Source organism: Equus przewalskii, chromosome 19 (genome assembly GCF_037783145.1).
Source record: "Equus przewalskii isolate Varuska chromosome 19, EquPr2, whole genome shotgun sequence".
Lineage (NCBI taxonomy): Eukaryota > Metazoa > Chordata > Mammalia > Perissodactyla > Equidae > Equus > Equus przewalskii.
Window position 1 is genome coordinate 36,658,206 of NC_091849.1, and position 26,697 is coordinate 36,684,902.

General features: G+C 40.2%; 1 protein-coding gene and 1 long non-coding RNA gene across 2 annotated transcripts in view; one reads left to right on the forward strand and one right to left on the reverse strand.

The window, feature by feature from the left end:
- Positions 1–10,759, forward strand: part of LOC139077497 (uncharacterized) — a 14,090-nt gene extending 3,331 nt beyond the window's left edge. Inside the window, exon 2 of the long non-coding RNA XR_011530074.1 lies at positions 9,866–10,759. This is a non-coding gene — a long non-coding RNA (uncharacterized lncRNA). The remainder of the gene's footprint in view (positions 1–9,865) is intronic.
- Positions 68–26,446, reverse strand: PXT1 (peroxisomal testis enriched protein 1). Its single transcript, XM_070586001.1, has 3 exons — positions 26,270–26,446; positions 11,757–11,887; positions 68–811 (listed from the first exon to the last, which is right to left on the reverse strand). The coding sequence occupies exons 1-3, from the start codon at positions 26,439–26,441 to the stop codon at positions 707–709; spliced, it is 408 nt and encodes a 135-aa protein (XP_070442102.1). The 5' UTR covers positions 26,442–26,446; the 3' UTR covers positions 68–706.
- Positions 26,447–26,697: the final 251 nt, after the last annotated feature.

Genomic DNA, 26,697 nt, shown 5'->3' on the forward strand with positions numbered 1-26,697 from the left:
GAATTATGAACCCATATGAGCAGGAATAAATGAAATCCCTCCCTCGCAGAAGAAATATGCACAGGTGTTTCATGCTCAATAAAATAACAAAATTTATTTCATTTTTTAAATAACACTTTTCCTACAAAGAACTCAAAACGCATATATAAAACTTATAATTTATAACAATAAACTTTCTTAATACTTGTAATACTTCTAAAAGGGGCGAAAGGGACTTCGAGGTAGCCAGAAAGGTGAAGGGGAAGACCAGGCACTGCAGATCTGGACCTGGGCAACAAGACGGGGCCAACAGGTCACTGGAGAGCCTGGTCCTCAGGGAGGGGCCCAGGAGCAAGCGCCCATTTCTGTGCCCTCCTGTTTGAGGATGAGGTTCAATTTCTCTCATGGAAGGAGATGTGCAAAGTTTCCTTACAAGGAGCACTGGGACCACCCACAGTGCTGGTGTTTCCTACATGGCAAGGCCTCCTGGGTTCCTAAGTATTCCCTGGGCTCTACCGTGAGGCAGTCACAGACATCTCAGAGTTAGTAGTTCTGAACGGACAAATTGCCAGTGAGTCCACAGTTCTCCAACAAATCAGGAATAAACCAACAGTGATGGGTAAAAATGAGAGGGGGAGGGAGAAGGGTCTTCTTCCCATCTGTCCTGGGGGGATTCACATTTTCTCAGACAGTAGAAGGAAAGAAGAACTTGACATTTACGTTCCTTCTACATCAAATGGTTATTCCAGAGAAAGCGCAGCAACGTGTGAACTCCTCCAAAGAAAACTAAGACAAAATGAGCCAGTGCGTCTCTGCCGTCCTGCTGAAGATCCTGTTTAAAAAGAGAGAGAAAGCAACTATTAACAAACCTAAAAGGAGATATTAACAACAACACAATAATAGTAGGGGGCCTTAATACCTCACTCACATCAATGGATAGATCCAGACAGAAAGTCAACAAGGAAATAGTGGAATTAAACAAAAAACTAGACCAGATAGACTTAACAGATATATATAGAACACTCCATCCAAAAACAGCAGAATACACATTCTCCTCAAGTGCACATGGAACATTCTCAAGGATAGATCATATGTTGGGAAACAAGGCAAGCCTCAATAAATTTTAGAAGATTGAAATCATATCAAGCATCTTTTCTGACCATAATGCTATGAAACTAGAAATCAACTACAAGAAAAAGCTGGGAAAGTGACAAATATGTGGAGACTAAACAACATGCTACTGAAAAACCAATGGAGCATTGAAGAAATTAAAGGATAAATAAAAAAATATCTGTAGACAAATGAAAATACACCATACCAACTCATATGGGATGCAGCAAAAGTGGTCCTAAGAGGGAAATTCATAACAATACAGGCTCACCTTAACAAACAAGAAAAGTCTCAAATAAGCAATCTTAAACTAAACCTAACAGAACTATAAAAAGAAGAACAAATAATGCCCAAAGTCAGCAGAAGAAGGGAAATAATAAAAATTAGAAAAGAAATAAGTGAAATTGAAACCAAAAAAAGAGTAGAAATGATAAATGAAACTAAATTAAGAGCTGGTTCTTTGAGAAGATAAACAAAATTGACAAACACTTAGCCAGACTCACTGAGAAAAAAAGAGAGAAGGCTCAAATAAATAAAATTAGAAATGAAAGAGGAGAAATTACGACAGATACCACAGAAAATACAAGGGATGATAAGAGAGTACTATGAAAAACTGTATGCCAACAAATTGGACAATCTAGAAGAAATGGACAAATTCTTAGACTCATACAACCTCCCAAAACTGAACCAAGAAGAAATAGAGAATCTGAATAGACCAACAGACAAGTAAAGAGTTTGAAACAGTAGTCAAAAACCTCCCAAAAAATAAAAGTCCAGGACCAGATGGCTTCTCTGGAGAATTCTACTAAACATTCAAAGAAGATTTGATACTTACCCTTCTCAAACTATTCCAAAAAACTGAGGAAGGTAGACTACTTCATAACACATTCTACAAGCCCAACATCACCCTAATACGAAAGCCAGACAAGGACAACACAAAGAAGGACAATTATAGGCCAATATCGCTGATGAACACAGATGCAAAAATCCTCAATAGAATATTGGCAAACTGAATACAGCAATACATTAAAAAGATCATACACCATGATCAAGTGGGATTTATACCAGGGACACAGGGATGGCTCAACATCCGCAAATCAATCAATGTGATACACCACATTAACAAAATGAGGAATAAAAACCACATGATCATCTCAATAGATGCAGAGAAATCATTTGACAAGATCCAACATCCATTTATAATAAAAAAACTCTCAATAACATGGGTATAGAAGGACAGTACCTCAACATAATAAAGGCCATATATGACAAACCCACAGCCAACATCATACTCAATGGGGACAAACTGAAAGCCATCCCTCTGAGAACAGGAACAAGACAAGGGTGCCCACTCTTACTCAACATAGGACTGGAGGTTTTGGACAGAGAAATTAGGCAAGAAAAAGAAATAAAATGAATCCAAATAGGCAGTGAATAAGTGAAATTCTCACTGTTTGCAGACAACATGATTTTATATATAGAAAACCCTAAAGAATCCACCAGAAAACTATTAGAAATAATCATCAACTACATCAAAGTCACAGGGTACGAAATCAACTTACAAAAATCAGTTGCACTTCTATACTCTAATAACAAACCAACAGAAAGAGAACTCAAGAATATGATCCCATTTACAATCCCAACAAAAAGAATAAAATATCTAGGAATAAATTTAACCAAGAAGGCGAAAGACCTATATGATGAAAACTACAAGACATTATTGAAAGAAATCGATGATGACATAAAGAAATGGAAAGATATTCCATACACATGGGTTGGAAGAATAAATATAGTTAAAATGTTCATACTACCTAAAGCAATCTACAGATTCAATACAATCCCAATCAGAATCCCAATGACATTCTTCACCAAAATAGAACAAAGAATCCTAAAATTCACATGGGGCAACAAAAGACCACGAATAGCTAAAACAATCCCAAGAAAAAAGAACAAAGCCGGAGGCATCACAATCCCTGACTTCAAAAGATACTACAAAGTTATAGTAACCAAAACAGCATGGTACTAGTACAAAAACAGACACACAGATGAACAGAACAAAATTGAAAGCCCAAGAATAAAACCACACATCTACGGACAGCTGATCCTTGACAAAGGAGCTAAGAACAAACAATGGAGAAAGGAAAGTCTCTTCAACAAATGGTGTTTGGAAAACTGGACAGCCATATGCAAAAGAATGAAAGTAAGACCATGATCTTTCACCATACACAAAAATTAACTCAAAATGGATCAAAGACTTGAAGGTAAGACGTGAAACCATAAAAGTCCTAGAGGAAAATATAGGCAGTACACTCTTTGACATCGGTCTTAGAAGGATCTTTTTGAATACCATGTCTACTCAGACAAGGGAAACAAAAGAAAAAACAAACAAGGAGGACTTCATCAGACTAAAGAGCTGCTGCAAAGCAAAAGAAACTAGGCTCAAAACAAAAAGTCAACCCACCAACTGGGAGAAAATATTTGCAAATCATATATCTGACAAGGGGTTAATTTCCAAAATATATAAAAAACTCACACAACTGAACAACAAAAAACAAACAACCTGATCAAAGAATGGGCAGAGGATATGAACAGACATTTTTGCAAAGAAGATATACAGATGAGCAAGAGGCACATGAAAAGATGTTCAACATCTCTAATCATCAGGGAAATGCAAATCAAAACTACACTGAGATATCACCCTGCACCCATCAGAATGGCTATAATTAATAAGGTTAGAGATAATAAGTGTTGGAGAGGATGTGGAGAAAAGGGAACCCTCATCCACTGCTGGTGGGAATGCAAACTGGTGCAGCCACTATGGGAAATAGTATGGAGATTTCTCGAAAAATTAAAAATAGAAATACCATATGACCCAGCTATCCCACTACTGGGTATTTATCCAAAGAACTTGAAATCAACAATTCATAGAGACTTATGCACATAGGGGTCTATGTTCACTGCAGTATTATTCACAATTGGCAAGATGTGGAAGCAACCCAAGTACCCACTGACTGATGAATGGATAAAGCAGATGTTGTATATATACATATATGTATATACATAAAGGAATACTACTCAGCCATAAAAAAAGACAAAATCATCCCATTCGCAACCACATGGATGGATCTTGAGCGTATTATGTTAAGTGAAGTAAGCCAACCAGAGAAAAGCAAACACGGCATGATTTCACTCACATGTGGAAGATAAACAAACACATGGACAAAGAGAACAGATTAGTGGTTACCAGAGGGGAAGGGGGTCGGGGGTTGGGCACAAGGGGTAAAGGGGCACATTTACATGGTGACTGACAAATAATAATGTACAACTGAAATTTCACAACGTTATAAACTATTATGACCTCAATAAAATAAAAAAAAATTTAAAAAGAGAGAGGTTTAACAAAAAGCAATAGAATAAGTCAAAGCTAGAGATGCAATGTTAATACTAATTCAATCAACGCTGCACAGCGGCTTCTGGGGCTGCTTTACGAACTGTATGAGCGGAGGAGTCCGTCTCGGTCTCTTCTACAACGTCCAGACCCTCCATGCCGCCCCGGGAAGTCTTCCTCTCCCCGTGTTTTCCTATCTTAACCATCAGCAAATGGGGGCATTCTTCTCAGGGCTCATAACCTCTTCCTCTAGCTTCCCAGAGCACTTTCTTAGTCCTTTCAAAGAAGCAAGGAGGTTTGCTTTGGGGTTGGAAGAATGGATAGACTTAGATGGGTGAAGAGGGGAGTAAATGTGAGCAAAGTTGGAGGTGACAAAGAGCACAGCAAATGCCACTGTTTCTACAGTTAAAGGGGAACATCAGGAGAGGGAGGCCAAGGTCGGCGACAAACGCTTGTCCCTGCCCCTCCTGCAGTCTATTCGCAACCCAGCAGCTTCGGTTGACTGTTGAAATGTGGCTCCTCTGCTCAGTGCTCCCTTATGGTTCAGCCTCAGTCAGAAGAAAAGTCCTTACTTGACCTCCAGGCCCTGCCTGACCGGGCCCCCACCACCTGTCTGACCATATCTTTTACTACTTTCGCCCTTGCTCAACTTCAGCCATACCGGCCTCCTTGCTCTATTCTTCAAACATGCCAGGCATTCTCCTGCCTCAATCTTGTCCTCCAGCTGCCTCCACTGCTCTCCCCCAGATGTCAGGGCTCCCTCTCCTACCTCTGTAAAGGCCGTGCTCAGAACTAGGCTCCTCAGCGAGGCCTTCCCATAACTCCTCTACTTAAAACTGTAAACCCCCTAATACTCCTCATCCCTTTCCTTGCTTTATTTTTCTCCAAAACATTTGTCACTATTTGATAAGCTATATACTTTGTTTGTTTATTTTTTGTCTCCCTTATAGAATATAAACTCCATGAGATTAGGGAGTTTTGTCTCTTTTGATCACTGCCATATCTCCCATACTTAAATGGAGTCTGACACACAGTAGGTGCTCAGTAAATATTAGTTGAATAAATGAATGAATGATAAACCATTAGCAGCAGGCTAAGGAATTTAGACTTTGTCCTACCAGTAACTGGGAACCATTAAAGGATTTCTTCCCTTTTATAGTTGATATCAGTTAGGAAATTGAATGAATTTCCTTCCAGCAAGGCAGATGAGAAAATGTATACAGCACTGAGTCAGATGCTCATATATTTAAATTCCAGTTTTGCTACTTAGTTGCTGAGTGACCTAAGATAGGTTACCTAACCTCTCTGAACCACAACTGGTTCCATGGAAATACCTGTGATAATAATTCATAGGGTAATTGGGAAAATTAAATGAAACATGTAAAATTGTCTCAAAGAGTACCTGGAAGAAACTGTTTAATAAACGTTAGATTCTCGTCCCTCTTTCTAACAAACTAAGAAATTCCCTATACATTACTGCATCAGTCAGGGTCCCAGAGAAAACAAACAGCACACTCAAATTAGGATAATTCAGGGAGGGTTAAATGAAGAAACAATCTACAAAGATTGGGGTGACGACAGAGGGGGGTGCAAACCGGCACTAATAACATCAGTGTTGTTGCCACTCCTAGGCCTGTAGGGACGGGGAGGGGGCAGTTTCTAGAACCCAAAAGGAGAGTCTTGTAGAGAAAAATTTCAAAGACACATTTAAGATCCTAAAAGCGATGGGAAGACTATTTTAGAACACGCTTTTTATCTAGGAAAATTCTATGCTCTAGATTTAAATTAAAAAGACCAGATCCTTGAATCAAAACCCCTTATAACTAAAAAAGCAAAATAGAAGATGTTATTTTAAGAATCAAGGCCCATTTGAAAACGCAGAACACTTGCTTAAGTGAAAAGAACAAGAAAACAAGCTACGTGGCAGCTCAGGAACAACTCAGCAGACAAAAATATAACTTGGTGAGCTCCTTGCTGGGGCGTTCCAAGACCAAGTCTGAAAACCATCAACAGCAGGAAGGCATCTGGGGAATCAATGTGAACACTTAATTAAACAGAGCACAAAAGGTGAACCGATGACAACTGTACATGAAAGAAATGCACCTTGACAGATTTGAAATTCTGTTAAAGTTGCTTGATTTAAGCCTTGAAGCTGTGGAATAAAGCTTTTAGCATCTTAGAGCCAAACTTAGGAGGAATTTTTAAAATTATTTCTAAAGTGTGCTGTGGTCTATTTAAAAGTATTCTAAAGTGCAGTTCTGTGGCACAGGACAAGATAGCTTTAAAAGTCTAGGTCAAAGCCAGCTTTGTAAAACGCTGCCAGAAAAGCTAGGGCAGGCGTGAGGATAGACACACAGATCAATGGAATAGAACTGTGTCCAGAAATAAATCCTTACATTTACAGTCAATTGATTTTCCACAAAGGTAACAAGACAATTTCAATAGGGAAAGAGTAATCTTTCCAACAAATGGTGCTGTGACAAGTGGATATCCATATGCAAAAGAAGGAAGATGGACTTTAAACTCACACCATAGATATAAATTAACTCCAAATGGATCAGAGACCAAAATTTAAGAGCTAAAATTATAAGTCTTTTAGAAGGAAACAGGTATAAATCTTCATGACTTTGGATTCAGCAATGGTTTCTTAGACATGACACCAAAAGCACTAGTAACAAAAGAAAAAATACAGTCACGCACCACATAACAACCTTTCATTCAACAACAGACCGCATGTATGACAGTGGTTCCACAAGATTATAATTGAGCTGAAAAATTCCTATCACCTAGTGCATCTAGAAGAAGATACTCAAGAGGTTCATCTGTGATTTCAAAGGATTTGCCAAGGATGAAGAGGTTGCAAAGATCAACAAGGCTGTGGTTGAGACGGCAAACAACCTTAACCTAGGTGTGGATGAGGACGACATGGAGGAGCTCCTAGAGGCGGTTCCTGAGCAATTGACTAACGAGGACTTGTTGGAACTGAAACAGAAACAAATAGCTGAAGAAGAGGCCAGAGAAATGGAAACTGCAGAAGAAGAAAAAAGAAGAACCCCCAAGAAAATTCACAGTGAAGGGGTTAGCAGAAGATGTTGCAGTTCTCAACAGGCTTCTTAAAAAGTTTGAGAACATGGACCCTCACACCAAAAGGTTTTCAGTAACAGAGAGGAATGTCCATGGTGTGTTATCTGCTTACAAACAAATCTATGATGAAAAAAACAAACACACCAAGCAAACCACCATGGACACATTTCTGAGAAGAGTGACGCTACCTCAAGAAGAGCCTCAGACAGGACCTTCAGGAGGTGTTCCAGAAGAAGGCATTGTTATCATAGGAGATGACAGCTCCATGAATGTTATTGCCCCTGAAGACCCTCCAGTGGGACAAGATGTGGAGGTAGAAGACAGGGAAATTGATGATCTTGATCCTATGTAGGCCTAGGATAACATATGTGTTTGTGTCTTGGTTTTTAACAAAAAAGGTTAAAAAGCAAAAACAATTTTTAAATTTTAAAAATAGGAAAAAGCTTATAGAATAAGGATTTAAGAAAATATTTTTGTACAGCTGTACAATGTGTTTGGTTTTAAACTAAGGGTTATTACAAAAGAGGCAAAAAGTTTAAGAAAAATTTAAAGTTTATAAAGTAAAAAAGTTACAGTAAGCTAAAATTAATTTGTTATTGAACAAAGAGAAATATTTTTTATAAATTTAGTGTAGCCTAAGTGTACATTGTTTGTGAAGTCTACAGTAGTGTAATGTCCTAGGCCTTCATTCACTCATCACTCACTCACTGACTCAGCCAGAGCAGCTTCCAGGACTCCAAGCTCCATTCATGGTAAGTGCCCTATACAGGTGTACCATTTTCTATCTTTTATGACATATTTTTACCGTACCTTCTCTGTTTAGATATGTCTACGGCCACAAATACTTAGCATTGTGCTACAATTGCCTACAGTATTCAGTACGGTAACATGCTGTACAGGTTTGTAGCCTAGAAACAAAAGGCTATACCATACAGCCTAGGTGTGTAGTAGGCTATACCATCTAGGTTTGTGTAAGTGCACTCTCTGATGTTCCCACAATGATGAAACCCCCTACAGTGCATTTCTCAGAATATATCCCCATTGCTAAGTGACACATGACTGTAGATGAATTGAACTTCATCAGAATTTAAAACTTTTGTGCTTCAAAGATCATCAAGAAAGTGAAAAGACAACCTACAGAATGGGAGAAAATATTTGCAAATAACATATCTGAAAAGGAACTTACATCTAGAATATATGAAGAATATTTACAACTCAATAATAAAAAGATAACCCAATTTTAAAATGGGCAAAGGACCCGAATAGACATATCTCTGAAGAGATATACACATGACCAATAAGCACATGAAAAGACGTACAACATTAGCCATCAGGGATATGCAAATCAAAACCACAATGAGAGACCACCTCACATCCATTAGGCTAGTATAATCAAAAAGACAGTTAATAACAAATGTTGACAAGGATGTAAGAAACTGGAACCCTCACACACTGCTGACGGGCCACAATGTAAAGTGGTGCAGCCCCTTTGGAAAACAGTCTGGAAGTTCCTTAAAAAGTTAAATATAGAGTTGTCATATGACCCAGCAATTCCACACTGAGGTACGCATGCAAAAGATTTAAAAACATATACCTACACAAAAACTTCTACACAAATGCTCATCATATCATTATTCATAATAGTAAGAAAGTGGAAACAACCCAAATGTCCAACTGATGAATGGATAAACAAAATGTAATATATACATACAATGGAATATTATTCAGCCATAAAAAGAAATGAAGTACTAATAAATGATATATGATGTGAATGAACCTTGAAAAAAACATTATGCTAAGTGAAGGAAGCCAGACACAAAAGGCCACATACCATACTAGTCCATTTACATGAAATGTCCAGAATAGGCAAATCCATAGAGATCGAAAGTAGATTGGTGGGGCTGGGAGGAAATAAGAAGTGACTATTGGGTTTGGGGTGTCTTTCTAGGGTGATGAAAACGTTCTAAAATTGATCATGATGATGGTTGTACAATTCTGTGAATATACTAAAAAGCAATCATACAGTTTAAATGGGTTGTGAATTTTATTTGTATGGTATGTGAATTTTATTTCTCAATAAAGTTATTTTTAAGAAAGAAAGAAAAGCTGGGGCAGTTTAGTGTCAATTTATTGAGCTGCAGAGGTAAATTTAAGACAGTAAATTACAGCTTAAAAGGTAAGGGAAAGTAAGAAAGAGAAAAATGGAAAAGGAGGTTATGCAGAGCAGTGACCTCTTGACTGGGTTCAGGCAAATGCAGAAAATAGACGGTTGTGATTTGTCATACTTTGTTCTCTCTTCTTTAGAGAAAAAAATTAGAAGGAACCACACGTATTCAGAGAACTAGCTGACAAAGAAGCAGGAAAGCTGAACTAAGGACTTTCCTAGAATTCTTCAAGTACAGTCATCAGTGAGAACTTTCGGAAGAAACCATAGCACGGAAGGGACGTGGTGAACACCACGAGGATGCTGTAATAATGATACTCGGCAAAGAGGCGTGCAACCCCAAAGACTGAAAGAGCAAAGACAAAAAACTAATTATTTGATTTAGATAACATTTATTGATTATTTTCTGTGAGTCAGGCTCTGTTCTAAGTGATTTACACAGATTCTGTCATTTAATTTTCACAACAGCCTACTCTCTGCCTGCACCCAGTCTCCATTCTAAATGCAAATCAGCTCACAGCACTCTCCTGCTCTCCCTCTCCAGAAGCTTCCCTGGTATTTAGGGTAAAACCCAAACACCTTCCACCACCTCTAAGACCGAGGCCAACTCGCAGACCTCACCTCACTCCACTCCAGCCATTCTGGCCTCTTTGGTGTTCCTTAAGCCTGTTCCTGTCACAGGGGCCTTGCACTTGCTGTTCCCTCTGCCTGGAACACTTTCCCATAGGTGTTCCCATGGCTCACTCCCTCACTTCCAGTATCTGCTTGAATATTACCTCCCCAGAGAGGCCTCCCCTGATGACCCATCCAAGTCACTCTCCGTCACTCAGTGCCCTCTAATCCTCCTCAGAGCCCACATCCCTGTCTGACTAGACTGTTCATTGGTTCCTCTGTCTCCCTCGTGGATTATGAGTTCTACGAGAACAGGCTCATCTCTGTCCTGCTCTCTGCTCTAGCTACCAGTGCCTGGAACTGAGTCTGGCATATAGTAGGCACTCAATAAATATTTATTCGAATGAAATTGGTATATCAAACATTTTACTTGTGTTTATATACTCTGTTTCCTTCTTGCTTTCGGGAGCATTGTTGTTGGGACCTTCCATTCACGGTTTGTCTCAGGGGATGTTTTGTTTGAGGGAAAGGCCACGGATGGTCCACATTGGGACCAAAATGTGAAAGAGGACATGACACTCCTGAAGCCAGCATGCTGGCAGCAGCAGTGATGAACAAGAAATCATCTGAGGACAGGGGAATTTAAGGGCAAGAAGTTAGGCCCTGAGGGGCAGCAACCTGCCCAACACGGAGCCCCAGGGGATCAATCTCTCTCTGCTGCCAACTACAGGCATTGGCTTTCATCACCCCTAAGATTTCAAACAGTAATCATTATTCTTTCCTGTTTTCCCTTCTTACCTCTTAGGATAATCAGGAGAAACTACGAAATCAGCAAAGTGGGGCTTAGATTGTAACCTCTGGGTCAGTTCAGGGGGATAACCACAATCTAAGGCAGAGTTTCTCTTCCCTCATTGAGCATTAGATTCACCTGGGAAGCTTTTAAAATGCCTGATGCGCAGCCAACACCTCATGCCAATTGAATCAGAATCTCTTGAGGTGGCTGCCCAGGCACCTGTAGTTCTTAAACTCCACAGGTGATTCCAATGTGCATCCTAGTTTGAGGGTGTGGAGCAAAGTTTCTCACAGTTTAGTGTGCACATAAATCCCCTGGGGTGTGTGTAGAAAGGCAGATTCTGATTCCAGTGTTGTGGGCTGGAGCCTGAGCTATCGCACATCTGACCAGCTGCCATGTGATGCTGATGTGGCTAGTCCATGGAGCACAGTTTGAGAAGCAAGTGTGAGATGAAACACTGGCTTTGACTCAGGTTCACAATTTTCAGTTCTAATGTTTGGTGATCCAGACACTATTAATCCATGTCTTCTGTTCATTCCTGGGCATCCCAGGCACTTGGTAGCCATTGTTCTGTTTGTTCTTTCCTCCTACCCAACAGGCCCTTGCTGGGGAAACTGAAGCCTCACCTCTTGAACCATCCTATGATCAATGCTGTCTCCAACGTTTCTCAGCTGCATGGCCATCTTGTGGATTACTTCCTCCTGGTGATGGTTCTGGCTAATGCTATTCTCCTTGGGCTGAGAAGGTGGATTGTGATCTGCATTGACAGAAAAGAGTTCAAAAGAGATAATTCCATTACCAAATCACCCACCACTAGTCACTAAAAACTGTCTTAGACAATGAGAGGGATGAAATCTCATCATCCTAACGGTTATCAAAAAGCAAAGACCTGCGTTGGAATGGATCAGCTCTGTCCAATAGAAAGATAATTCAAGCTGCAAGATATTAATTTTAAATTTTCTAGTAGTAAAATCAGGTAAAGTTAATTTTTAAGCCAATATATCCAAAATATTATCATTACAGCATTAATCAATACAAAAGTATTAACATGTTTTGCATTCTTTTTATTATATGTAAGTCTTCGAAATCCAGTGTTTATTTTATACTTACAGCACATCCTGATTCAGGTACTAACTTTTCATTGGAAAACTTTGATCTGTATTTAGATTTCTTGAAGTTTAGTGTTAAAAAAGTAGATTCATATATCTAAGTTGTTCCAAACATACTTAAATTTTTCCAACAATTAAGTATCAGTTTTTAAACTGAAATTAATTAAAATTAAATAAAACTTAAAATTGAGTTCCTCAATTACACTGGCCACATTTCGAGTTTTTAATAACCAAGTGTGGTTAGTAGTTACTGTACTGGGCAGCACAGGTCTAGATCTTTACAGTTTTTTAAAATAGATTTTTTCCATTTAATGTTTTTTCCCAAGATCCTTGAATGAGTTCCTCCAAACCTTATTTGCTTCCAGCAACCGATGAGTGTTTTTAGGCAAGACTATGAGTAAACTACTATGCTTGGGCTTTGCAGAACTTATAAAGAATAAAGACAAGGTTTCTGTCCTTACAACCTACTGGTTAAGGATGAAACAATTCCCAAGTGCCTTAGGAATACAGAGGAGGAGGAAATAAACTTGGGCTAAAGTAGATATAAGCATGGCTTCATAGACAGAGCAAGTTTTGCACTGAACCCATTTCATTTCAATAAAATTTGAGGACTTTGATTTTTCAGGCTTTGTACTGAAAGAATAAGCTGTGTCCTCAAAGAGTCTAGTGGGAGAGAGACACAAACTACAATTCAACATGTTACAGTACGAGCAGGGTCTGCACAGAGGAGTCAGGGAAGACGTCCCAAAGAAGACGATATCGGAGTTCAGTCTTGAAGGATGAAGGATGAATAAGAATTAGACAGAAGAGAGAGACGGGGGCGGGGGCCAGCTGGGAGGAAGTGGCAAACAGGACATTCTGGGCAGAAGGATCACATGAGCAAAGGTGACAGACAGTGAGGTTTTGTGCATAAACTCTAGGTAGTGCTATTGTTGAAAGGCAGGGAGTGACAGGAGACAGCTAACAGGGTCAGCAAGAGCAAAATCTTGAAGGCACGGTAAGCAGCTTGGGCTTTATCCAGTAGAGTAGGGGACCCACTGAAGGGTTTTAAGAAAGAAATGACATGATCGGATTTGCCTGCTAGCCACTTCCCTCTGGGATCAGAGTGGAGACTGGTAGGTCTTAAAGCAGGGAATGCATTTAGAGGCTACTGCCAAAGTCCTGGGGAGAGATGGCAGGCGTTGCCTAACAATAACCAGCATGCTTACCACAGGCCAGATCATACATGCATCATTTTACTGACTACTCCCTCACCATGATCCCCATGAGGTCATTACCCCATATCACAGGTGAGAGAGCTGTGGTTTAGAGCAGTGCTTTTGCAAACTTGGCTCCACCTTGGAATCCCTTGGGGAGGCTTTTAAAATTCCCAAGGCTCAGGCCTCGCTCCATTGCAATGAAATCAGAATGCTGGGAGTTGGACCAAGCATTGGTTTTTTTTAAAGCTCCCCAGCTGGTCCCCATGTGCAACTAAGTTTGAGGACTGGTGGTTTGGAGGGACTGAGTAACCTGCCTAGGGTATGAAAGCCAGTGAGTGTGAGAGCCACCACGTAAACCCAGGTCTGTCTGGCTGCAAAGCGAATGCTCTTAACCTCAGCATCAGAGCCTGAACTGAAGCAGTACTAACAGAAGTGGAGTGGTCAGAACAGATTCTATAAGTATTTAGGAAGCAGAATAGGCCGGAATTCTGCAATAGATTAGATGAGAAAATTGAGAGAAAGGGAAATCCCTACTTTTCCGGCTCAGGAGACTAGAAAGGTGGTGGTATGAGCAGCTTGTACAGAGAATGGGGGTCGGAGGAGGACAGGTACAGCAGGTGGAGGAGGCGGGTAGAAAGAGAAAGAAGAAAATTCGAGTTCATTTATAAATTTAAGGTACCTGTAGGACATCTTAGCAGGCATCTGGATAATATCTGAAGCTCAGGGGATGTCAGAAATTAAGCTAAAGATTTAAGAATCAGCATTCATTCATTTATTCAATAAAAATGCAGGAGAGCAGATGAGAGATTTCCGAGTTTGTATAGCTGATGACAGACCCTGTCATCAGCTAGATAGATAACAGATAACACTAGCAGTTAACAAGGTAGGCAAAGGAACAGAAGTCCACAAAAAGGACTGAGAACGAAGAGTCAGAGAGGGAAAAGGGGAATCAGGAAAAATGGTGTTTCTGAACCATCTGTCAACTCTTGTTGAAAATTTCCTTCTGAAATGTACTAGTGGGCATTGTTACTTGTTTGACTACGGTATACAGAATATAACAGTGTGTGTGTGTCTGTGTATCTGTGTGTCTGTGTTGATGATGATGATGATGATTCAGAATCCTGAAACACCCCATAGGGTCGTTGTATTAAAGATGTTAATCGTTGTCTTACTTGCCCACACCCTCTTCCAAGAGAATCTGTCCTGTTGCCTAACCAATCAGGTTCTTTCCTACATGACCACACCCCAACCCCAGGCCACAGCTGATTGGATCAGAGATGGACACCTGACCTAACAACAAATAATCCATTGGCTGGCCAGGTACTCAGAACCCAGTTCCAAAAGACAACAAGGTCCCTTCCTCTCTGCTCAATGTCAGCTTCTTCTCTGTTCAATGTAGACTCAGGAGACTAAGGAAAAAGTTGGCAGCGGGATGAGGAATGTCACAGGATTATGTTGGGCCCAGGATAAGTCAAAGCCATTTGCAAGTAAAAATTAAGAAGAGGAAGAAAACATTTAAGGAGTTGGGGTGGGGTGGGGGAAAGTTGGCTGATAGAGAAGAACTGAGCAGACACTCAGAAAGAAACCAAGACTCAAAAAAAAAAAAAAAACCAGACTGGCCCCCGAGAACTGCCTCAGAACCCAAACCCTCTAAGTCCAGGGTTTTTTCATAAGCATCCTCGCCAGAAACCACAGCTTTCTGGAGGTGACCGCAGTAGGTTTCTCTTCCCTGCAACCAAACAAATAATCATAAATATCTACATCAATTACCATTGTCCAGAGATGTCTGATGTAGAAAAAACTGTGTAGGAGATTGTGTTGGCTATAAATCAGCTTCAGGACAAACTCTGAAAGTGAAATTTAAAAGTTAAGTTGCTGATATTAGTGGCTTATATTTTTGGTTCTGGCCATTTACTCATTCCTCATAAATGCTGAAAGCAAAATGGTTAGAGAGCTCTGCTGTACTCAACCTATATATGGCATTATTTGCTGGCTAAAGAGAGTTGGTATAACTCTCTTTATAAAAGAAATTTATAAAATAAAATAGCTATACTACTGTAGTATAAGCAACATTATAAGATAAATAACATAACAGGAAAGACATCACTAAATCAAAGCTCTAAAGTGATCATATATTGGAGAAGTGAGAAGTCTTGCAACAAGATCATCGAAATGAATGAAATAAAAAAGTAAAACTCGGTATTATTTTCCAAGTATTGAATTTGTAATATCCAGAGGAAAAAAAGTATCTCACTTCATGCTGAAAAGCTGTGTGAATATGTATATATCCACACTGAATTGTGAAAATAAAATTATAGTCTAAATGACCTAGTAAGGAATTTGGAAAAATCTCGTGGTTAATCTTTTTGCAAGAATAACTCCTTCATAAAGCAAATAATACGCCTCAATGCATTGGAACTTCTAAAAACGTTGTATGTTGAGAATCCAATATGAGAAACTTGTCCAGCTGTTTCTTCAGTTACATTTAGAAAACTTTTAGGCAAACACACTCTTAAGGTTTTGTGAGTGCTTGTCCACTGCCAGCTATAATGCAAATATTTTATTTTCTCATTTGGTGGTCATCCTTTTATAATCTTGACTGTGTTCACTAAAAACAAAGGTCCTCTGGTTCAAGACTGAGCACAAGCATTGGCCTCTCCACTTCTCCTAATTCCTCCCAAGACCTCATCAAAATCAAAGTATAAAGAAGAATAAAACCACAACAGTGAGGAGAATGGGAGGCAAGGTCAGCAGCAGATGAGAGATCTGTACATGTTTCTGGAAGGCAGAAAGGAGGTGAGACAAGATATGGACCAACGAGCCAGGCAGAGAAAGCGTCAAGAACCTACCACAGGGGCCCTGCGGCTTGGAAACCCATTTACTCCAAGACCTTGAGGCTGGGAGAGGGAGACACTACTGACAGGAAGTCTGCTGGAGATCCACTGCGCCACTTGGTCCCTTGACACCTTCAGCCCACTGTACCCAGCATAGATTTCAGGCAAAAGAACCCAGACCGCTCTTTTCTAATGGAAGAGAACAAATCTTGTGGAGAAAGCTAAAGCTTCTTTATGAATATTGGTGCCTCAGATTAAACGTCTCCTTGTTCTGGCATTTGGGGGACCTGGGGCCAGAAAGCCAGCTCCCTAATTCACCTCCCTACAGCCTCCCCAACTCAGAGCCCTCTCGTGCCGCATTTGAGTCCTCACTCAGAGGGGAGCCCTGCAGAGGCAGTCAGGCGAAACGGTACAATTCTGAAGCCAGAAAACTTGGAGTCAAATTTAAAATCTGCTACAGAATTTATTCTCATATGCAACTATGTAACCTGGGGCAAGTTATTTAACCTCTCTATGCCTCAGTTTCTTCAACTGTAAGATGGGAATAGTAATGCATGTATTATTTCATCAATTCTAAGATTTCTTTAATGCCTCCAAAATCAAAATGTGTTTGATAATGTATGGCACGTCATATTTCAACAGCATTGTTTACCTTCTCAGTAAGTAAACAAAATAATGATACACCTTACAATTGATAGAATATTAAACTTAATGAAATACCACAGTGACTACCTCATAGAGGGGTTGTTGAGATGATTAAATGAGTTAATATATTTAACCTGCTCAGACCAGTGCCTGGAACACAGATAAACACAATGTAAATATTAGCTACTGCTACCGCCTGAGAAAACAGCCCCACTCACATAACAGAGACAAAACCCATACAAGTTACCCAGTCCATATTTCTTTAAAATAACAAAGGTCACCAAGCAACTGAGAACCACAGAAAGAAAAATACCAGAAAACAAACAAAACCATAATCTGAAGAAAACACATATAATTCAGGAGAACGAGGAGAATGTTCACAAATTCTAATGTATATGTTTGGAGAGATTTAAGAAAATATTACATTAGGGAAACAAAAGAGAAAGCTATGAAAAAAGAATAACCCTAGAACAAAATCTTGCAGATTTTAAAATATGATTGCCAAACTTAAAAATACAATTGATGGTCTGAAAAAGTAAAGTCAAGAAAATCACTCAGAAAAACATCAGAAATTGAAAAATATGAGAGGAAAAATAGGTGATATTGAGGGCCAATAAGGAAAGAACAGAATCTGATTAACAGGAATTCCAGGAAGAGAGATAGGAGGGACATTATCAAAACAAAGAGTACAAGACAGCTTCCCAGAGCTGAAGGATGCCAAACCAGATTAGAAAGTCCCACCAAAAAAAAAAAAAAAGCCCCACCAAGTTCCCAGACAACAAATGAGGAAATAAAAACCTCACCTCTGGAACACAGTGAGATTTCAAAACACCAAGCACAAGGAAGTGCTAAACATCTCCAAAGAGAAACATTAGTTTGGCGACTGACTTCCCATCGACAATGGAGCCTAGACTATAATGGAACAATTCCTGCCCTCAAAGATTTCACTGAAAACGACTTTCACCCTAGAATTCTATGCCTCGCTAAACTCTCAGTAATATGTGAGAGGTGAATAAAGACATTTGCAGACGTGCAAATGGAATGTGGATAGAAAAACAGGAAGTTTTTCTCCCATACACAATTTCTTAGGAAGCCTCTTGAGGAAGTATTCCAGTACAGCAGCGTAAACAGAGTATGAATAAACCAAGAGAGAAGAGGACAGAAGATTTAGAAAAGGTGGATCCAACCCACGTGAAGGGAAGTCCCTAGATGACAATGGCACAATAGGCCTCTGGAGTAACTACGGGAGAGAGCAAGAGGTCGGCTCTGGAAGGGAAGTCCCCGGGGAAGGGAGATTTGATAGAAGAGATAGTATTTAAAAATTGGGGGAAACTTAAGGATATCGTAACTACAAATCATTTCGGGGAGGGGAAGAAAGGCAATGAGAAAGTCCAGAAAACAGTAAAACGTCAAATAGGAAGTTTATGGTCCAAATGTGAAGCAAATTAAAATACGGCTTGTTTAAACTGAAGAAATTTTGTTATAGCTCCTTCCAAGAGGATATTCTTCTGTGTTAAACTTTGCAATACTTTACCTATACGACTATGCATAATTTAAGTAATTGCAGCTTTAGCCCCTTGTTTTGTTACTGGGAAGTGATTATTCTCAGGGAAAATCACTGCAGTACATACAGACTTTACCGCTGGTAGCCACCACCCCTAAATGCCTTGAAGAGGATGTTTGCACAACCTTTTACCTTTGGAATGCTGACACAACAGGTGGACAAAAACGAGGATGAGGGTACTGGAATCTCGGCCTCTCCTCATGCTGGACCTTCTGCTTCCAGCTTGGAAAACACACACCTCCCTTTTTCAGAGACAAACCACCTCACCAGAACTTAAAATAACTTGCTTAAATTTAGCAGGACAACTAATCAATCTCAGAAAAACTCAAAGTCTCTTACCAAGGACAAACTGCTCCTTTAAAAACAGATCGCTGGTATCACCCAGGTTTGAAGGATAGCAAAAGGGAACTGCTGATGCACTAAGGATAAAAGGAAGATTGCCCAACAGTGAGGTGTGAATCTGAGCTACCAGACTAGACTTGGCATCAACACTTGCAGACTTCTCTTCCAAGAGGCGACCTGATGAAGGAACGAGAGAGAACAGGCAAGAGGAAGACGCATGTTGAAGGAATTTTCTAAGTTGAGAGTCCTGAGGAGGTTTCTAGGTTGAGGAGAGGAACCAGAGTGGGAATGATGGAAAATGGAAGACAGAGTAGGGCAAATTGTTGAGGCAAAGTCCTGGAGGTTTAGGAGCAATGAGAATGAAAACACATGGAAGGATTAGCTTTGAACAAGACGGGGATCCCCCCCCTTCCTTTGAGATAGGATGGAAAGAGATAAGGCGTGATGCTCACGTAAGGAAGTCTGGAGCAAAGGAAAGGAGATTCAAGTGTTTACCTCTGGAGACATCAATTTCGCACATGAAGCAGAAGAATAACCCATCTGCTGAGAAAGATGGGGATCCCCAAGTGGCTAAAATTAGTCACTAACAGAAATGGAAAAAAAGAAAACCAAGGGAGTACAACAGGAGCTGAAGACCACCATCACCCCCCAAAAAAGAGAAAGAAAAAACATGTAGATGGCCTTGCTGTGCATTCTCTTTCCAGCTGGCAAGGGTCCTAAGCTTGTATCTAAAGAAAATTTTATCCTATTCTCCCATAGGGGAAGGCTCAAGTCTTGGCTCAGTGACTTTCTAATTTCTTATTCTCAGGCAACTTACTTAGCTCCTCTGTGCCTCAGTTTCCTCATTTGTTAAAAGAGACTTTAAGATTATTATGAACATTAAACAACGATGTTCATAAAGTGCTTGGTACACAATAAGCCCTATATTATATGTCTTAGCTACTACCACAGGACTTGGTGTTAGACACTTTTCACATAGACACAATAATGTAAACTGCGGTTATTAGTTTTTAACTTTAGAATCAACTGATGGACGAAGCACCGAAGAGTTGGTTGTGGCTGGAGGTCAGAATGTAAATGTTAACAACTCTGGCTATATAAAAAAAAAAAGTATAGGGGACAAATATCAGCCCGTGGAAGGCTGAGCAAGAAGAGGGCAGGGATGTTAGTATCTCTATCTTATAAAATGGGGAGTCATGTGATATTGCTGAAAATATATGAAATAAGAAATGAGTTTAAATTTTTTAAGTTTACAAAGACAACAAATAGAAGTATTAAAACAATAATTTAACTATCAAACATGAAAAGAGAGGATATAGTTTGAGCTAAACCTCATCTGTCACGTCAACGAATCAATAGATGACATCAGTTTGATAAATCAAGAGAGAGAGGAATAAACATTATTTAGAATAGTGGTTCTCAACTCTGGCTGCACATGACTATCAGCCTGGAAACTTAAAAAAAAATTTTTTTGGTGGTCTGTGAATAAAACTACACATTTTAAAGCTCCCCATGGGATTCTTACATGCAGCCAAGGTTGAGAATCACTGATCTAGAAAACTGGAAGACACAGGCCGCTAAAGAGTTTCCGTTCTGGGAATGGGACAGCGGGATGGAGTAGAGATGAGAAGCAGAGGCTGGGTACTGACTTTGCCTTCATTCATTCATTCAGTCAACAAGTTTTGCAGAAGGCCTTCTATGTGCCAGGCACTGCTTCCGGCCCTTTCTCACTATAAAAGCTCCAGTACTGGTTGGTTTGTTTTCATGGACATGAGTACTCGGATAAAAAGAAAACTTAATGCAACAAAAACAGAGCATGATTACCTGAATCCATACTTTTAAATACATTGGGCAGCTGGGGGAACCACTTCCGCCTGAGTAGAAAGTGTATCGCCCACGTAGGGTGATAGGGATGGAAGAAACCACCTTTCACAAAGGGCAGCCAGGCTGCAAGCTGACTGGGAGAAGATAAAGGGAAGAGTGCCTGAGGGCACTGCGGCGTCCCCCACCCCACTTCACAGCGCCCCCCTCTCCTTCTGCCAGATGCCACTGAGCCAGGGCCGCACAGCTGGGTTCGAAAGTAGAGAGTTCTGAGGGCAACTGTCCTCAGAGCTCCAGGATCCTACAACGGAGTAAAGGGTGGGAGGGAGAAGATGGGGAAGGGGGCAGGGAGCACCAGGGTCTCAGAGCATTAATTCACCCCAGCCCAGGTAAGCCCCTAAGCATGTGGTTTAAATACTTAAATAGTAGGTGAACTACATGGCCCTTTAATCAAAATTGCACCCGTACTGCCTGTCATTTCAGTTTCTATTGCTATTTTCAAGAGTATCCTGAAACATACACTCATTAATGAGATTCTCACCTCAAGCCATTTTGAAATAACACCCTAAGAATTAGTTGACATCCTAGCAAGGATTACTTGACAATTAACTGAGAAAAAGTGAGGGTACCAGTGAGGGCTGAGAGCTCACCCAGAAGAGAAGGTGCCCAAAGTGTAGAAAGGGTAACCGAGTGGGGAGATCCTCCAAATGAATGTCACCTACTTCCAAATGGGTTTAGGGCCAGCCCTGCCTGTGCCAATCAAAAGCATAATGATTTGCAATGATTAATTTAAATAATTAACTAAATGTCACCTGGGAAATACAAAATCTAGTATCTGCATTAGACAAATGGAATACAAATTGGATGTTTCAGTAATGGAACTTGGGAAAAACGAAGGAGGTACAAGGAAGCCAACGAGCTCAACTGGGTAGGCAAAGGGGCAGAGAAGGAAGGACTTGGAGACAGGATGCAACAAAGGACTGACTGTGCCAAAAGCAAGAGGTATGTTTTGTGTTCTGGAACTCAACATGATAACTATTTATAGTTTGTGCATATCTGACCAACTAAATGCTGAAACCCTGAAGGGCATGAATCTATTTCATATCTCTGAGACCCAGCTCTGTGTCCAACACATAGAAGGCACTTAACAGATATTGTTGATTATTATTATAAAGATGTAGCTGCCTAATGGAGTGGAGAGAATGGAACAGAAAAGAAGGTTAGGTTTGGATGAAAAATGTTGGCTACTCTTGCAAGTTTATCTAAGGAAAACTCTCCCTCTTAGTTTGTCTTGAAGTCAGCTCTCCTTTCATTTAACGTTGTAAAATAGCAACAATAACGCAAATTCACATATTTTAAACTCTTGATAGAACCTTCTCAAAAGCCTGGAGATACTCTCACAGCTGGTGGGAATGTAAATTGGTACAACCCCTGGGGGGGAGGATGTATCTATTCATCATATTTTACAAAAACCTTTGAACACACAAATGTTCAAGGTTATTTGTTGTAGCATTGGTTTCAACATTAAGTGAGTGGAAACAACCCAAATGTACATCAACAGGAAACTATTTAAATAAATCATGATGTATCCAGACAATGGAAAAATACGCCATTGTAAATAAGAAGGAGGAAGCTCTTTAAGTATTAATGCAGAAAGATCTCCAAATAATATTGTTAAGTGAGGCAGCAAGGAAGAAGAGTGTGCTTAATATGCTACCTTTTGTGTAAAAAGGGAGAGGGTATAAAACTCTATATTCACAACTGTTCATATTTGCATAAAGAACTTCTAGAAGGATACCCAAGAATCTAAGTGCAATGGTCGCCTATGATAGGCAGTGATGAGAGTGGGAACTCAGCTGACGGAGGACAAGAATGCAGGAGAGACTTTTCACTATCTGACTTTTCATGTTCTTTAGTTGTCCAACCATGAAAATGTATTTTTTTTAAGCAAACACTTATATAGCACTAAAAATGTGTCAGGCACTGTTGCAAGCCATTTAAATTAGTAACTCATTTATTATTATTTATTCACATGAATAGTTATTCAAAATTTAATTTTAAAAGTATCCCAGAAGTATAATTATACTGTGGTTAGGCAGAAAAATACTTTTGTTCTTAGGAGACAATATGTGGAATTATTTAGAGATGAAGTTAGTACGTTTGCAACTTTATCTCAAATGGTTTAGCAAAGAAAAACATGTGTGCACACATTTGTGAGGGTGTGTGTGTGTGTGTGTGTAGACAGAGAGAGAGAGAAAAAGATAAACCAAATGTGGCCCAAAAAAGAGGTAAATCCACTCAAAGGGTATATGAGTAACCATAGACTTATTTGTGAAACTTTTTTGTAGATTTTAAATTTTCCAAAGTAAACATTGGAGGGGAAAAAGGTATCTCAGAAAAGTCCTCAAAACTTAAATAAAACATTTCTATTTAGTTTCTACAAACTCTTTGGACTGGTTTTCAAGGCCTTTAGAATATATCTCCACTTATCTGTCCAGCATCCTTACTCTTCTTCTTGAACCTTGTGCTCTAACTAAACTATAACTCCATTTGACCAAACCTTACCTTTGAAGTACACCTAAAAGTTACTTTCTCTAAGATGCCTTTTTTGTCTTCCAAAATCATATGATCTCTCACCATTTTGAATATCTATAGCACTTTCAGTTCTATGGAGATATATCATGTTCTATATTTTGTTATAATCACTGCATGTTTTTATTATGTAAAACAGAGACGATAATGCATATCAGATGTGCATATTAGTATACTTATCTATTGGATACACATTGTCTACAACAATAATTACAGGCTACGAGTTACTCCCAAAGTTGGAATTGAAAGAAAAAAGTCTCTTCTGAGAACTAAGAGGCAATATTAATGCATGTATAGTGGAAAAGGGTGAAATGTGTAGTCACAGGCAGGGGACAGGCTACCAGCTCCCCTTGCACAAGCTGCTCCCTCTGCCTGAAACTCCCACCTCCCTTAACCCCTTCAGGTCTCAGCCCAGGGTTACACCCGGAGGGAAGGCTTCTCCAACCTCCCTGCTAGGTCAGAGCCCCATTCTAGCATCTGAACCTCTTCTCAGCACTTAGCACATTATGTTTAACGTCGGTGTGTGTAATTTTCCTCCATCTGCCTCCTCTACCAGACTGTACACTCCAGGAAGGGGCTGTCACTGTTTTTGTTCACCATTGTCACCCCAGTACCTGGAATACAGTAGGCCCTAGTACTTTTTTGAATGAATAAAAAAAGAAAATGTGTCCACCTAGAGGAGGAGGGGGAGAGCTGCTGAGCCTTAGAAGCAAGAAAATAAAAAGAGGCAAAAACGAACATCCACGCATTCTCAAAGGGAGAAAGAAGCTGAATAACTGGACCCTACCGACTTCTACAATTAATGAATCCATTCATACTACCTAAACACATAGATATACACGTATGCGTTTTCAATTCTGCCCTTCCCTATTAATAATTATTACATTTTTAGACGTGGGCAGGGCCTTTTGTTGCTTTTACTCATTTTCGTTTTCCCAAGAATTTCTAATTTCTCTTAAATGACGTATCAGGATGGTTGTCTAGGCATCCCAAGTTCCTATCCACCCCCTCAACTTTTCTAAGAAAAACTGGCTTTAAGTTCCCCATTCAAAAATTATGTTTTTTTCCCGAAGAGTTATGTTCATACGTGTAGGTTTCCCCAAAGTAACAGAGATAAAATTCGGCCTCAGAGGGTCACTTTCCAGCCAATCTGGCTTGTGATTTCCATTTTCAGTCTGTATGGCAGCCCGGGACAAAAGCGACGGAGCGAGTAACGGGACCTTCTCCATAACCAGCTTCCTCACTAAGAGTTGTAGTCTGGGCAGTATCTAGGGCTGTTTTTTTAGAGTTCCCAGCGGGAGAGCTTGGGCGGTCCTCCGAGCACCCGACCCTGCGCCCCTGCAGGTCCCGCCACCGCCGCGCCGCCCAGGCCAGCTCTCTGGCGCGAAAAGCGCGCGCTCCGCGGGGCGGGGCCGGCGGTGGGGGCCACGTGGCCCGCCCTGGCCAATGGGGAGTGCGCACGGCGCGCGCGCGGGCAGAGGCGGGATGGGGCGCCGGGCTCGCTTCCAGACGCTAACCTGAGCTGGCGGCGCAGAGACCCGGTGCCCGAGGACCCGGCGTGCGCCTCCCATCAGCCCGCCTTGGGCGTTCTCGACGCTGCAGTAGTAGCTCCACGTCCCTCTCACCCCGCCTCCCTCAGTCTGCACGTTCCCCTGTTTCTTCAGCGACCTCATAAAATGCAAAGGGAGAAGCGCGCTGCTGCCTCCCGGGCCAGGAAAAGCGTGGGGAGGGAAAGGAGGCTAGTGTCTGCTACCACCTCCAGTGCGGGGGCGGGGGTCCTTGTTTCTAATTGGCAGTCGTTGAATGCACCCTGGTGGACCCCCGGACTAAAATAAAATCACAAATAAGATTTGACGTACATAGTAAAACGAGAGTTCTGGGGATGAAAACAAAGGTAGATAAGCTTGTTAGCTGTTACTCTCTAATTTATAATCAAAAGTGCTAGCATTATTAATTCTTCACCCTGCTTCTGCTTTTGAGGTGAAACTGAAATTAGGAAAGCATTTTGGGTAAATGTGGCAACCGCCCACAGGGTACCTCAGAAGGTCCCCCATCAGCTTCACGAGGAGTGTGTGAGGGTCAAGCGGTACAGTGAGTGAGAAAACATGTTGGGAAACGTTTACAATAAAACAGAAGTTCTAGAAGATTGGTGACAATTGCACAACTTTGTGAATATACTAAAACCCACTGGATTGTGTGCCTTAAATAGTTGAACTTTATGGTGTATGAATCACATCTCAATTAAAAAACAAAATCTATGTTCTAGAGGGTATTCACAGGTGACAGTCTCAGGCTTTGAGAAATAATTGTTGACACTTGCACAGATGAAAATTCAAAATTTTAGTCAATTGAGTTCTTTCTAGAAAATGGATACCACGTTTGATAGGGTGGCAAGAGACGATCAGGATGCTTGAAATTTCCACTTTATCAGTGGCATGTAATTCTTTTTAAATTGGGAATAGTTTGAGATTAGTTTTAATAGTTACTTTCAGGTTTCTAGCATGTTTTTAATCTGAAACTCTAATACCCCATACATTTAATCCCATCACTCTTTAATGCTTTTCAAAACATAAACCTTTAACTTTACAACATTCTGGGACGTTTGGGAATCATACATTTTTGCAAAACAAAATTCCAAGTTTATCTTTCCTTCATGTTCTTTCTATACTGGCAAAATCAAGAAGGAACTGAAACTGAGTTTTCCCCACCTTAACCATGCAGACATTGTCAGCTCAAGTTTAAAGACAAATTTTTATTAAAAGATAAATTTGATCTGTTTTAGTTGATTTGGGATCATCTTAATTCGTTGTCACATCCGTGATTCAGAATTAATAGAAACTAAGAGACTCAATACCAAGAAGCAGTCAGTTTTAGATTTTACCACCTAAGAACTTTGATGAATAGATTTACCACTATCTTCTTGCAGTTAATGTTTAAATAATCTATTTAATACCCAATTTTATGTCCTCAGTACCCAAAAAAATACATGCTAAGCAGAATATTTATCTTAGTTTAATACGAATAATATCTTACCTGGGTTCCTTGACATGGCTGAAACTTGCTGGGAGCTGACAAGTCGGGTCATGTATGCCTTCTGAAAACTGTACTTCACCCACGGTGATTTGCAACAATTTGTTACTTTCGGAGAGGGATTCAGGAGTTCTTCAGGTTCACAAACAGTGGCATCATGTTTTTTCTTCTTCATGTTTTTTCCCTGTTGAAAAATTTATTTTCAGAGGACTTTCCTCAATTCTCAGTATATATTTGGTATGTTAGATGAATATCGATGTTCGAACAATACAAGCAGCCTTTATTCCATCCATAAAAGGGTTATGGATTTGGGTGGAAGATGGAACAGGGTGATCTCTAAGGTCTTTTGCAACTTAGATAAACATCTTTCTATGTTGCTTGGTCTTTAGATCTGCTGCACCACCCACATCCTCATCTCCTAGCAGATTTTC